Source organism: Rhea americana, unplaced genomic scaffold, assembly GCF_003343005.1.
Source record: "Rhea americana isolate MKP2758 unplaced genomic scaffold, rheAme1 scaffold_539, whole genome shotgun sequence".
Taxonomy (NCBI): domain Eukaryota; kingdom Metazoa; phylum Chordata; class Aves; order Rheiformes; family Rheidae; genus Rhea; species Rhea americana.
The window spans coordinates 108,579-123,235 of NW_028186689.1; the positions used below are offsets into that span (position 1 = coordinate 108,579).

The 14,657-nt window shown below is 48.4% G+C and overlaps 1 protein-coding gene across 6 annotated transcripts in view; it reads left to right on the forward strand.

Annotated features, from left to right (window-relative positions):
• Positions 1 to 14,657, forward strand: part of NPHP4 (nephrocystin 4) — a 51,716-nt gene that overhangs the window by 15,940 nt on the left and 21,119 nt on the right. For all 6 annotated transcript variants that reach the window (XM_085318483.1, XM_085318487.1, XM_085318484.1 and 3 more), the window contains exons 9-11: positions 5,371 to 5,553; positions 6,482 to 6,611; positions 13,723 to 13,769. In XM_085318483.1, coding sequence (XP_085174609.1) covers positions 5,371 to 5,553; positions 6,482 to 6,611; positions 13,723 to 13,769 — 360 coding nt within the window. The remainder of the gene's footprint in view (positions 1 to 5,370; positions 5,554 to 6,481; positions 6,612 to 13,722; positions 13,770 to 14,657) is intronic.

The window sequence follows — 14,657 nt, forward strand, 5'->3', positions numbered from 1 at the left end:
GCTAAAATTAGCAAAATTTTCTATGTTTCCTACTCCCACCATGATGATCTTCACTTATTTTGGGAGGCAAATACGCAATCTTGTACAGAAATGGTTAATGATGTAGGAGAAAGATGTGCCCTTCATACCTGAACTCGGATGACCTCAAGAATCACAGGCCCAAAGCTCAAAACATTTCGTATTTCTTAAGATAGCTCTTGGATATCTACTGTATAGTTGCAGGATTTTCTCATTCAAACCCCTATTTCTGCAGAGTTTCAGTATTTTGTACCTTTTYCTGGCGTATTTTAACACATCACTGCTTTTTAATTATTTCTGAAAAATGAAGTGTTTTTCATTAGTCAGAGCAATCACAAGATCTTAGTGCTTGATAAATTTCTTCTTTGCTTCCCATTGGGTTTTTTCCCCCACAATCAGTCTTTGTGTTGTGGCAGTGCTCTGCTCGCTCATTAAGTGCACTAGTGGAAAAAAGTTGTTTGTTTCTTAAAAAAAATTACTGTTGACTAGCAGCTCAGATTTGTGACTTGGACAGATGGGGAACATAAAGCAGAAGAGAAAGCGCACTGAATAAAAGAATCCTCCCAACAAGAGATTTATTAATCTTGGTAGAAAGTACTAAAAATGTGAGTGCTTATTAGGCGCTGCTCTGCTTCTGTGAATGCAATTACTGTATGCATCCTTGGTCTTGTAAATTGGAATTGTGACTACCTTTGGCTCATTGGTCTCTTAGCGTCTTCGATTAGGAGCCCAGCTCGACCAGCTTGTATTGAAGCTTTACTTGATGGACCATTGACTCGGCGCCTCCTTGCTCCTGCTCAAGCAGTGATTCCTTCTGGCATTTAAATYCCGCTGCCAGTCCCTTCCACTGCGTTTGCTAGCTGATGTCCTAGAAGGCAGTCGACAGCCCACTCCTCTGTTGCTTTACTAGCCCTGGGTTTCACCCAAGGGTGGCTTCCTGCCTTACCCTGGGAACAYCTGGGGCAAATCCCAGTGGCGGATGGACTGTGCTCTGGGAGCTGAGGGCAGGATGTCATTCCTCTTCCTGCCTGGAAAGGGCTGTGGTTTGTCGGGGTTCAGCTTTGCGCTTGCCCAAAAGCGGGTGTTGGCGAGTCCTCTGCCCCGGTGCGCCCCCGGGGGACGTGGGGGCTGCTTGATCCTTAACGGGTAGCAGCTCGGGGCAGTTGCCTCGTCTGCCTTCTCTCGTCTCGCGAAGCTCCACTCTTGGGAGCGCCAAGAAGGGTGCGACCGTCGCGCAGAGAAGGACGAAAGCGGGCCGCGCTCGTGGTCGTGCAAGCTCTGCTTTCTGGGAGSACTGGGGAGCAATCTGCTGGCGTGCATGCTATCCGTGTCCTCTGCTCAGGAGGTAAAATGCGTCAAGAGCAGAGTCTACAGGGGGGATTACAGATAATCCTGCTTCCCCGCAGGGGGAGGAGGGAGGGAACGAGGAAATCGTTAGTGTCGAAGTCTTTGGAGTCTCATCAGGCTCTTTTACAAGTGAGTCTTTCTATTAGTTTTAACTACTGCTGGAGATTTTGACTGCCATCAAATTTAAATATTCACTTCTGCCTTTGAACATTATAAAACTTGGAGGCAGGAGGGAAAATTGCGCTTTACTGCACAGTATCTTCTAGGATCAAACAATAGCTCCCTTTGCTCATGTACAGTATCCAAAGAACAGTTTCACTCTGTAGGACAAAAGCAAATATCTCCTCTCAAAATGTCAAAGTGCTTTCAACAGCACCCTGTGTAGTGTGTCACAAATGGGCTTATTAAATCATTTTAATTATATGTTGTTAAATTTTTCCACTGTGTATATGTATATGGGGAAATTTAGCCTGCAGCAGTTGTGGAGTGTTCTGGCAAACTGATTTGGAGAATTTCAGCTTTTTTAATTTAAAAAAAGGCTCCTCTTTAGAAGGTAGCACAAAAATAAGCTTGATGCTGGAAAAAAAGATTAACCCCTCACATTCTTTTCTGGAGTGCTGAGGTTTTTCTGGATGTTTAAACGTGACTTGTTCCACCCCTCAGTCATGAGAAATCTCTGTTGATTGTGCATGCAAAGATCACGTTTGCTAACATAGATTTGCTGATCATTTGTGTGTATTCAGTTATAACGTTCCATTTTTTTTGGAGGTTAAAATGAACCTTAAATGATTCCAAACTGTAGCTAGTGAAGTGCGAGCGTCTCCTTCCCTTCATGCCGTTTACCTAATTGTGAAACGGCACCGGTGTCGGAGAGGAGCCCTGAAAATAATCCCTCCCTGCCCACCGGCGGCGTGTCGCTTTCCAGACCAGGAAACGCATCTGCCGCGTCGACATCTGCAGTGTCGGCAAGCTGCGCTGTTTTTTTTTTTCCCTGCTAGGTTAAAGCTGCCTCTTGCGTGTTGCTGGGATGAAGTATTGACGAACATCAGTAAGGCATCGACCGAGAGCGGCCGGAGCCTTGTTTGTGGCACGCCAGCCCGGTGCAGCGGGGAGGATGTGCGGGTCGATGGGGTGCCGGCTGGGCTGCGCTGCGTGGCATCGCCCACGCGTGTCGTGCTCCTCTGTATCCTAGCAGGCGGAYGCAAACAGGATAAAGATGATCTAATTCCAGGAGGTACAAAGTTTAGAAATGTGCCTGTTGTCAGCCAGGCRAGCAGCAGGGAAGCGCTTGCTGCAGCGTGTCTCTATTCCCTTCCCTAGCAACAGCCGCCCGGCGGAGCGYGGCTCGGGGCTTTTCTAGCACCGCGTCGGCTCTCTGCCCAAGCTGTCATCTCCAGAGATCCTTTATTATTCCTGCCATTAGTCTGTGGCGTGACGGAGTGGCTGAATCAATAGCAATTGATTTGTTACGAGTCCCTAATTGTCCCACTAAGATGGCTGTGAGAGGGTCATTGATAATGCAGTAAATGTCTTCTCATATTAGAGCTATCCAAAGCAAAACTGGGGGAAAATATCCATATTTATAAAAGTGGCACACACACGCCAGACCAAAGGGATTTGTATTGATTGGGAGAGGAAAATCTGAGAAGAGCCGTGCCGCTGGAAATTAGATATTGGATTCAACTCATTTAAAAAGCTAAAACCTAAGGATCTGCAGGGATTTGGGTCTCGGAATGCATATATTTYTCAACTGTGCTAACAAACTCAATTCTATTTTTCAACTCAAGTTGCGTCGCTAGGTTTAATTGCGAGCAGAGAGAAGCAGAATGCCCCTAGCGTGCGTGACGATGGTGAGGGGGCCAGCCGGAGAGCCCTGCGAGGTGAGGCAGTCGCTTAGTTGCAGCCCTGGCGCGCGCAGGCGGTGGCTGGCGCGATCCCCTTCGCCGCACGCTCYGGGTGCGCCCGCGGCCCCCGGTCCTTGGGGCCGCCCGTCCCCGGCGGAGGACCGGCGCTGCCTGGCRTCCCGCCGTGCCACGAGCCGCCTGAGGCCCCCGCCGCGGCAAGGTGAACCCAGTGACCCTGCGCGCTAATCCCAAAGCAGATTGCCAAGCTAATCGTGGTAGTCTCTGCGCTGTAATTAGCACTTAGCCAGGAGCTGTAAGGATGATTTCAAACACTGATAGAGACCTATAAGTTTTTCTTTCTTTGTGCATGTTCTTCATAACCTTCGATTTTAAGGGGAGGCTGTTGAAGTGATTGGGTAAGTGGAACCCTTTAGCCTCTTTTTAGAATACACTTCCCATCTTTGAGAGGTAGATGGTCAAAAATATATCATTAATGCAGCTATTTGAGAGAGTTGGTTCTTTAATGAGCTCTCTGTCCTTATTGCAGAGACCTAATCACCTTCTATACATAGGAAGAATTCTCATCTCATGGAACATTGTCCCTATTATTATGGCAATGGTGATAATAAATTCCTAGTAAAATCTGCTAGCGCTTACATTATAAACTCTCACTTATACTGCTCGGCTGAAAATGATCACTTGGAGCCAAATATTGACAAAAAAGACTAAAATTAGAAAAGGAGAGGTGGGGTTGTGGGGCTTTTTTCTCAGCCTATGTATGTTAAAAAAAATACCAGAGAAATTATTTTTGAAAAGCACTGTCTTGCATTTTGTTGATCCAGAATATARAGCTATAGTCCCTTGCATAATTTTGTAAAGGAATGAAGTAAAATTATCTTGGAAATGCGATTGTCTAATATATTGCAACCGTAGAATGCAGAAAGGGGAGTAATTTCAGTGACATGTTAAACTGGATATGTACAAGAAAAAATAAAAAGCACTCGAGTGGGAAGAGTTATGCAATGATTACAGTGAGAGCAGGATTCATATCTGTATGCAGCTGTAGCCATGATTCTGTTTAGCCTCAAACAGATAAAATCATTTAAAGTCGTGTTTGTCTGCACCGCCAGTGGCAAAGAGCGGAGGGGAGACAAGTGTTGTGAGGAAGCCAGCCCAGTAATCTTTAACTGCGGAGTACGAATGATCCCGAACGCTCTGCGCGGGGGCGATGCCCTGTCCCTGTCCGTCAGCGGAGTAGTGCCGATGTTGTTTTGCACCTGGAAAGTCAGTGCTTTGAAGGGAATGCTGTGCTCTGACAAAAATGGGTCTGGAAAGACAAATAATGTGCTTGGAAGTGGTACGTCTCAAATGTGCTGAAAGCAGAGAAAAGTGATTTCTGTAATACTGGAGTTAAGGGTGGAAAACGTACAGCTGAAGATAAGAACCGTAGTTTATTTGATGGCATTCACTTCTTTATATTGTACAAAGACYGGGGATTCATCGTGTCCCTGACGTTTAGAGTTGCTCAGTGGGAATAATAATAATAAAAAACTCTTTACTGTTAGTATGTAGACTGTTTTCTTACCTCAGCGAATGTAACTCGGCCTTCCCATCCCTTCCCACCCTTGTGCCCAAACCAGAAGTAGCCCAGAGGCCTGTCTCTGAGCGTAGACCTAGGACTTCCACGTGTACGCGGGCAGTCTCTCCAGCCTGTTCTCCAGGCGTGGAAAACTGAACGTAGAGGCCGTGCGTGTGCAGCTTTGGCAGTGTCAGGAGACAGTAAATGGCATTTCTGTTATGGACTGCGCAAGCTTAAAGATGCGCTGTCCCTTTGAGGCCTCATTTTGTGACCTGCTCTTCGATGTTTTCTTTTGTTGCAGCATAAATCAGCCTGTATGAATAATTCCAGAATGTGCTAACAGCAAAAGCCTGCTCGTGCTCTTTTAGGGTAAAAAGCACTTTAGAAAAATGTCACACTTCCTAAAGGCAGAAGCGGGTCTACCATAAATTCTGAATGCTACAAAACTTTATTGCTCACTGGACAGGAAATGACTGATTTTAACCTATTTTATTTTGTTGCTACGTTGACAGCGGTATACCTCCAGTGCGAAAGCGTGGGGTCCTGGCGCTCGCTGCACTTGCTCTTCTCCTGTTTCCCCAGGCGCTGTCCGGCACGTCTCTGAGCAAGGCGGCCTACATGCACTCGGTTCGGTGGGCCGCCTGGAACCCCTTCCTGGGCTCTGCCTCCTCAGAGGTGGTKGTGCCTCTGCGCGGAGGCACTCAGCCCAATCCCAGCCACGTCCTGGTGTACAAGACCCCTCCAAACAGCGTGAGCTCTGGAGAGGTAAGCGACGCTTTTGTGATTTCTGCTGCRTTGCAAACACAGTTGAACATCCTGTTGGCTTTTGGGCCAGGCCCAGCATGGGGTCTTTCCATTTAAAAAAAACTCCTTTAAAGAATCTTAAGTGCCCAGGTAATAGGGAGGCTCTTAGCAAATCTCTGACTGAATAAAGACTTAAGAGAACAGAGTGAGGATAACAACCCTCCACCCCCCTGCCAATATACCCATGCGCTATACAGAGCGTGCTGAACGCTGTCAGCTGCCGTCTTGCTTTACTTACGGTGAATACGCACACTGACCTGTCACAGCTGGCAAACGTGCTATTTATTGTGATACTTCTTGGAGACCGTCATTACTTGAGCTATTTTATCCTAAGTGATGTACRTACAAATAAAAAGTTGGAGACCTTGCTCCAAAGTGCTTATAGTTTATCATTTTTTTAAAATTACTACTGGGGAAGGATCTCGTGCAAGAATGCCTCAGTTGTTTCCAGAATTTCATAACRAGGCTAAACTGCGCTAATCACTCTGCCACAGAGACAAACCTGAATAGCTGTGTAACTTGCTCTGTTGTAGATTGGGGTGGTTGTTCACGTAGACCGCAGAGAAGGTAGAGCGCTGAGTCTACTCTCTAGCTTACTGTTAAGTAGCTAGTGAATGTAAGTGCATATTCTTACCTCAGCAAAATTTGATGTCTGAGGCAGAYTGGAGAAAGAGTTTGCAAGTGTATTTGTTTCTGCAAATGGACAGTTCTTGGTGGTGGTGTTAAAATATAAATCCCTGCCAGCTCTGCCTCTGTCTGCCTGGAAAGATGCTTCTTGCACYATAGTTTTTTCTGACTGCAGGGTAAGAGAATCTGTTCTCTTTTCAGAGAGATGGTAGAGTATGCACATATTATTTTAAAAGGGTTTCACTTCACTTCAAAATTTCAGGTGAGGCAATCTGAATCTGGTACTATCCAATTCCACATTTCCACTGATTCCGAAGAACATCTTGTAACCTCTRCGGATCTCTTAAGTAAAGACAGAGAAGATTCAGAGAAGCCTCCTACACCATCTCTGAGTGAGTGTTTTCCATATTGGTGACATTTAAAGTATAGAGTGTAGCATCAGTATCTGATCAGAAGCGAAAACAGTACTTCATCTGAAGTTTAGTGARCTAGCTTGTAAATTATAGTGAATCAAGCTTATATCAGTTTGAATTACTCTCATTTTTACTTTGCAAAATGTAACTGTGATATTAGAACTTAGCTGTGCGCAAAAATCGCAGTAATTTCTAGGATGTCATCAACCATTCGTGTTCCATGTCCTATAACAATATTTGGGGCTTCCATGTTGCACTGCTGAAAACTCSTGGAAGAGCCTTACAGCCACACCAGAAATGTATTGCTCCCTGATGCTAGCATTACTTGTCTCTTTAAACTCTTAGTCCTTCCAGATGGCTGAGGATGGAAGAGTTGTCAATTATAGACTGAATAATAAATAATCTTGGTTAGCTGCAGTTTATAGAACGTGACAGCAACACGTATTTAATCAGCATGTACCTCTAACGCAAGTGATTCTGTTCCAGGGTCTAGCTGAGAAAAAAACAGGCCTGCATATGTGTATGTGCACATATGAATATATATAGCGCAAGAATACCAGATGGTAGGATTTTCAGCACTGATCTGTTATGTGTATTGAAGACAGAAATAAAGTTTCCAGTGACTTTGACTTGGGAACAGAGTTAAATCAATGCCCAGTGATGYTGAAAAATCCTCCCCAGTTCCTATTCCTTTTGTTTCTGTCTGCTCTCTTTCACGATCGACAGGAAACAAATTCATAGATCCTGATTTTTGTCTGAACTTTCCACTCCAGAATGTGAGACTGGGATCAAAATAGGAGAAAACTAATTTGCTTATTTATGTCTTGGAATAATTTGATTGTTTCACCATGGATTCTGCAGTGAAGACTGTTCCTCTTTCATTGAAAGCCACTCTGTGCTGTTTTTAATCTTTCTCAATCTGTCCATGGATGTGCAAACCAGATTGCTCTCAACTTAACTGCCTGTTTAAACATCAATATGTGAGTTTATTACCTTATTAATGTGGTGGTGTTCCTGAAATCTATAGGACTGTTTGTACTTGAGGGGCTGCCAGAGAGGTCATCTGTTAGTAGATGTTTTGCAGGGGAGACACGTGCTAGTTTTAACCACTGAATTGCCTGTTGGGCAGCCAGTTTTTTCGGTGGTGGTTTGCAAATAACGACGCGCCGTTCAGCGGACGGAGGCAGCTTATTTCAGATACGCCGCTGGGCGCGAGGAGGCAGCTGTGCTGTGTTTCTGTAGCTGAGTACTAGGCCTGGAGCGAGTCTCTTCRTAGCTGGGCAGGCGGGAGCGGAGACCCGGAGAGGGAGGGTGCTTCCCTGGCGCTCGGGGCTCTGTCCGGCAGGCTCGGCCCCGTGGCTGCGCACCGCCTTCGCGGCCGGTATGGCCTTCCCGGCCGTGCCGCCCGTGGGCCGGGGGCGTGCGAGGGTGTGCAGGGGGGCGCTTGGCTGCCCTGCCCTGCCCCGAAGCGGGGGTCAGTCTCTGTTCGGGAGCATCTCGGAGTCATCGCCAGCATCTCCGGCCTCGCYGCCGGCTCTGCGGGCTCATGCGTTCCTGCGCCTCTCGCTGTTGTGCCCTTTACAACGTGGGAGCTTTAGCTCCTGTGAGGAGCAGAACCTAAAGYATGGGGAAGTGTCAGAAACAGCGTAGTCTGGGAAGCTGTCTGCGGTATTGCTTGCCACTTACGATGTTCGTTTACTACCGGACTACTGAAATCSTTTGAATTAGGTCTCTGTTTCTCCCCTTTCCTCTGCAGCTTTGCTCCCGCTCTAGCGTGCGTTCCCGTGCAAGTCTCGGTGAGAGTCTTTAAATACGTAACAGGTTAAGTTCTGACTGATGCTTTTCTCTGAGTGCTTTACGAACTTGYACGGATCTTCTGGTAAGCCTGATGACACTGTAGCAGTTAGCTGAAGTGAAGCACTTCAGCCTGCAGATCTGAGTCCTGCCTGGTACTTTGGGAGCCGCGCAAGCTCGCCGTGCTGCGTCCTTCCACGAGATGGCAGTGGCACCGTGGCTTTCCTGGGGAAGCTGCTGACCCACTTGGTCTGCAGAGCCTTCTGGCTCTGTGGGGTTGGCCTGGYTGGTTTAACGGGCTTTAAAGCAGAAACCTTAAAAGGTCAGTTGGAGTGATTTAACAGTTTGGAGTTTTGGGAGGTATATTRGGTTAGGTTCTCCTTGATGTAATTGTGAGGCTGTTAAGGTCCTGATGTTGCTTGAAAGGTCTCTTACAAATGCAATTCTGCTGGTATCAGTCAATAACGTTTAGTGAACTGTGATGTGGTTAAAAAGTGTGTCTTAACAGGTACGTTACTCCAAAAAAGCCACAYTGGGAGGACCAAAGGAAATGGCTAGCATGTGAAATGACATCGTGCTCCAGTTCTGCAGATAGTCTGGGCTAGCTAATTGCCATCAAAATGGAGTGGTGTGTAGCCAAGCGAGGAGCCAGGGCACGTGCTGCAAAGTGTCCGAGCTGCCCCCAGGCCAGTGCCCGCGGGTGGTGCAGAAGTGCTGAGCTGACCTTGCGTGCGGAGCCCTTCAGGCCTTGCTGGGTTAAGTGTTATTTCTTGCCCCCAAAGATCTTGTATTCTAAGGAGGTAACGCCTGGTTCGTGGCCAGCGGCGAAAGCTGGCTTTGTGCTGCGTGGGCGCTCCTGCACGCTGCGCAGCCCAGGAGCGCGCGGGCCGCTCCCGGGCCGCGGTGCACCCTCGGGATTTGGCCGAGGGGCGGGCGAGTCGGTGCAAATCCCTCCGGTTAACAAGAGGCAGCTCGTGGCGAAGCGCTCGCGGCGCTGCCTCCCGCTGCAGGAGCCCGTGCTCGCCCCGCCGGGCGCCGGGCGGCGGAGGCTGCGCTCCGCGAGGCTGGAGCTGCGCTGGGGACGAGCGGCGGCGGTGGGATGGGGGTGCCGGGCCGGCGGGAGCCCGTGCCCACGCGCCCTTGCACGGCACCGCCGGTGTCCGGGCGGGCGAGGAGCGGAGCAGTCTGTTTGCGTTTTTGATCAACTTTCCGTCGTGGTTTTGCTGCCAAAAGCAAATGTCTTCAGAGGTTGGTTATGTGCTCAAGTGACAGAAACGTTGAATGAGAAACCCTAACAATTTCTTGACAGCTGCACTTGGCGAGCAGAAACTGCCTGTGAAGTAATAGGGTGTCAGGAAAAATTAATCTCTGGACAGGCCTGGAAATTTGCTGCAGTTGGCAACCTAATTTTCCTTTTGTCTCCAACGATTTAGGAAGGCTTTCCAGAATGAAGTTAGCTTTTAGCATCACTTGGAAGGCAGTCGTTCGCTGCAGCCTCTTACTGCCGCATTACGTGCGATAGACAGCTGGAAAGTCTCTCATGTCGTGTAACGTGGTAATCTCTTCTGGATGCGCGCTTCCTGAAGAGCCACTAAAGCCTCCTGGAGAACTTTGATAAACAGGCTATTTAAAACCAGTTCTGCTTATACCCTCGATTTTTCTGACTTCTGGTATTATAAGGCGTGTGTGCCTGGAAGCGGTTCAGGGGCTTAACAGTTTGTCTGCTCTGACCCGAYTGTGCACCCTCGAGGACGTCGCCCCTCTTGGGGTGCGCTGCAGGCCCCYTCCGACGCCAGCTGCGCCAGCGCGGTATTGGCCTGTCTGGGGAAAAGGAGCTCCAGCAGAGAGGTCTCATGCGGCTCGCTTGCCAGCGGAGGGAAGGCAGGCAAGCAAAATCGAGATCGGACGTGTGCTGAATTGCCTCCACGGAGAGCGTCAGAGATTTCTGAAGCACTGCGAGATTTTAAAATTCTTCCCCTCAGTGAAGATACGTACAGCGTTGGGCAACTGTTCTAAAGGACAGGCCGTTCCCCCGCCCTGCCGTGAAGGTACTCCGGTTGAGCAGGGAAGGTTCCCTTCCCTAAGCTTGTTAGTCGAACTGTTGTATTTCTCTTAGGGGTGAGGCRGTTCAGGAAACGACCTCTGTGGAGTTTTTGTGGTTCTTGAGGGTGCTGCGAGCTGCAGCTAAGTCGCATCGGAGGCCAACTGGAAGTGAGGTACCTGGGTTGGAGGGGTGGCAACAAGAGCATCGCCCTTACCGCCCCGTCGGAGAGGTGGGACTGAGCTGCTCRGCTCTCTTCTGCCCTTYGTTCCCTCTCGCCTCTGCGTCTGAGTCGTTTCGGAGCATGGAGTTGGGCCGGCTGGCGATGGCCGAGCCCAGCGTCGCCGCTCGCGCCTCCAGCAGCGGCGTGTGGCTGCCGCGGTGGCTCTGGCAGAGCAGGTGCTGCTGCCCTTTTTCCTCCCAAGGAGAAGAGGAGGCAACGTGAGGTGAGGTCCGGTTACGCGACCTCCCTCCCGGGTAGGCAGCTYTCTTTGCAGAGCCCTTCAGGGTCCTCTGCCCTTTTTCGTAAGCGAGCCCCGCAATGCACCTTCTTTGCCTRTTTGCAAGCGGCTGAGAGCGCGTGCGGTGATGGGGATTAGCGGAGGCAGCACCCGTGGCTGTTCTGCTGCTGCAGGCAGAGCAGCTTTGTATCAAACGGCAGAGCAGCCGCAGGAAGCGGGCTGTGGTGCGTGGAGGAGCGAGCAGGTCCCGGCGCCTTTCCGTTCGCATCTCCCCGATGATAGCGGAGGTCTGTGCCGCTTGCGAGCAGAGCCTACCTATCAGCTCCCATCAGGCCAGCTGCAGCCCAGAGGGAAGCTGAAGCCTCTGGCTGACGTTTTTACTCCATTATTTTTTTTTTTTTAGTAGCAATGACTCTGAGCATGGCAGTTCCCTACTGTGTAGGTTCTCTGGGAAGTAATCGGCAGAGACATTTTTAAGGTGCCTTTCTTGCCTTCAGCTTGAAGGGCACAACCCTTCCTGGCACTGGCCTTTCCAGGTGAGGTCCCACCAGCTGTTACTTAAACAGAACAGATGGGGGCTGTGATAACGTGCTGTGTAAAGGACTACCTAGATGTTCGAGCCCTTCATCCTAAAGCGGGCAGGGAGATCATCCCTGCTGCTGAAGCTACCTTACTTTCTCTTGTTTAATGTACAGGAGAGGCTTTCTTTTGAAGTGGCRGGTATGTTATGGGAGACCCTATGGCTGCTGTTAATGTTGTTCACCAACTGGGATGTAATCAGTTAATTCTGTTCTCCTGGGCATCTCAGGGCTTAGTTCTCCAACAGCTCTGTTTAGGTGTCTCATGGCTCCAGAGCTGACTTGTTCGCTGTGATCAGAACTAATGCTTGTTTTACCTATTTAGAAAGTTCACAGCAATTATAAGTTCACAGCTGCGCTTAACACAATCCATTAGGTTAGATCCATGTTAATGACGGACGCCGATGTAGCATGACAGTGCAGTTCGCTTCCTTCTAGCACCTTTTGGAAGAGCAGTGAGCAGATAGCGCACAGCTGCTTTGCAGTGCTCAGAGCACAGCAGTGTTCTAGAAATGGAGTGAGGTGAGCAGCTCCAAGAGGGGCCATGTGCAGAAAGCGATTCTGTACCCCAAGCTGCTGAAAAGAGCATTTTATTCACATTTTTTAGAGCTTCATTGGAAAACTTACCACCATCTGGTCCTTCTGGCCAAGRAAGGCTGAGTATATCTTCCGTTGATTTGATTACTAGTTGTGCAGCAAACCGATATTTTATGCCTTACAGAGCAACCATCCTGTGATGGTGCCCAAATAACAGTACTTGCTGCATACGTTCCTGCTGTTGCGTCCTTGTGTGTTCTGCATTTCAGAAAAGAGCAGACATTAGGGAAAGAAAGTATCAGCATCTGTAGATCGTACACACTCCAGATATTCTGGGCAGCGGCAGCCTGAATTCTGAAGCMTGGTAGAATCTCTTTCTCCACAGAGGAGGAAAGTGAACCAACTTGAGTCGTCTGGCTTGCACTGAGAATGCAGTTCAGTCTGCTTTGCACATTATCCGCTATCCTGAGCTGCTGCGCATTGTGGYACCATTTTCAGTAGAGCTGGAATTTGCTATAAGTGATACTGTTCCCTGGGTGCGTGTGGACCCATCTACCATGTGACAGCATAGGTGCTTTTCCTCTTGAGATTTATAGGACATTTTGACAAAGATTTCGGATTACTTCAGATCWGTACAATTCCGCAATGATGGCTGAGTGACTGGATGCTTTATCAGAATATTTGAAGGTGATGTGATTTTAGTAATTGTTGAGGTGCTGCGCTAATGTTGTTTTGTTTTGAGCTATATCTGCCCTTACTTGTATTTGAGAAATACCTTAGTGTAGCACATCTACAGCAACRTGTGTGGCTTCGTTCTACGCTGCTCTAAATCGGTGGTCTAACGCATCATCTGGGAACCTCTGGTAGCTCTGCTGTGCTGACAGCTCCTGTGCCCTGTATATGTCTGTGCATGGTCGTTTTAATAATAGCCAAAGTTGTCATAATGGAAAGAAAACAGTATTTTGGACAGAAGGGAAGCAGGGCAATTTCCTCTGGAGAGTGTTCAGAATGAAATAGCTGAAATATATGTGGTGGTGAAAGTAGAATAAAGTCTTAACATTGCCAGAAAACATCTGTGTTCCTAGCCTATTCTAAAGAATTTCTGCTTAGTGCAACAGCAAGTTCATCTTGTGCCAGTGAACAAGTAGACCAGCCAAATATAAACACAATAAAACTCATACAGTTTCAGGGCATGAATGTATGAACAGATGAAAGTAGTGACAAGAAATAATGGAAGAGCTATGAAAACCTTAAGTATCCTAAAACTTTCACGTCTCATTAAGCAATCCACTTAGCCAGTGCCACATGGCTTTAAGGGAAGCTGCAGCCCTGTCTAGAGATGGGGGAACTGTGTTTTACAACAGGAAAACTCTAACTGGCAGATGTAGCCTAATTCCTAGCAAAATAACCGATGAATCTGGAGAAGTGCTACATATCTGCCCTCCCAGGTAGTAAGCTTATTGGAAACATAAGGCAAACAAGTGACTGAGAAACAGCGGGGCACCTCACTGAACAGGCTCAACCCTCTGAAAAATAAGCTGATAGGGAGCAGAATTTGTATCACATTAGATCCTGATCGGAAGCGAAGCTGCCACTGGCTTTAGTGCGGGCAGCCCGGGGCGCATCTGAATCCTGGCGTCTGCAGCCTCCCCAGAACGCGTCTTTCCTGCCTCCCGCAGGTTCAGCGTCTTCGCCTCGGACGATGGCCTCCAGCCAGGGACCGGGGGTAAGTGCTGCCCGTGCCGACTGCTTGGGGCTGCCCCGGCTGCGTGAGCTGCCAGCGTTCTCCTGCGTTCCACTCAGGGAAAAGACATACCTACTCCGACTTCATTTACATGCCTACAGGTGTCTTAAGAGTTTAGTTGTTAAAATCTGTAGCAGGTAAGTGAAGTCTGGAGGTTACTTTTCTACAACAGCATAACTCAGGCCCAAGTAATAAACGACGGAGCTTGGATCTGTTGGGGAGGGGCAGGAAGCAAAGACRTGAAGGAGGTGTTGTGGTCAAAATGCTGGTGGGACCGGGAGCGGAGCAGCAGGGCTGAGAGCATGCCTCCAGCCCGGCGCGCGTAAGCCACCTGCRCGCAGAATACTGCAGCAGATGAATCTGTGGTGGCAGAACTATCTGCTTCTGCTGCTCATTTTTCTCAGATGTTATATTCATGTTATAATTTATTACTGATAATGCTAATAAAGGTAGTTATCTCGGTAAGTCTGCTTTGGGGGGATTTTCTGCACATAAAAGCCCTGCTTGTGTGAAGAAACTGCCCAAGTCCTGCCCAGGGGGTGCATTGCCCGCATGGGAAAGTTGCTGAACTGCTTGGGCACAGTTAGCAGGCAGTGACATTTCCTTGGAAGTAGCTGTGTTCACATAATGCCAGCCAGTTGCTGAAAGCATTTTCAATATCCCGTTGGCTGTCAGTTTTCAAGGCTACTGTGGCCAAATAACACTAAACACGCTGCTAAAATCCGTATCCTCAGAGGAAGCAAAACAAATTCTGCATATACTTTGCTGGGCAAAAATCTCTGAGTTATTTTCACGCTCCAAATTTACTATTTTTAAGGGCAATTCTGGCTTTTGGTGAACCAGATTTTCTAGCTACTGTTGTCCCATGGC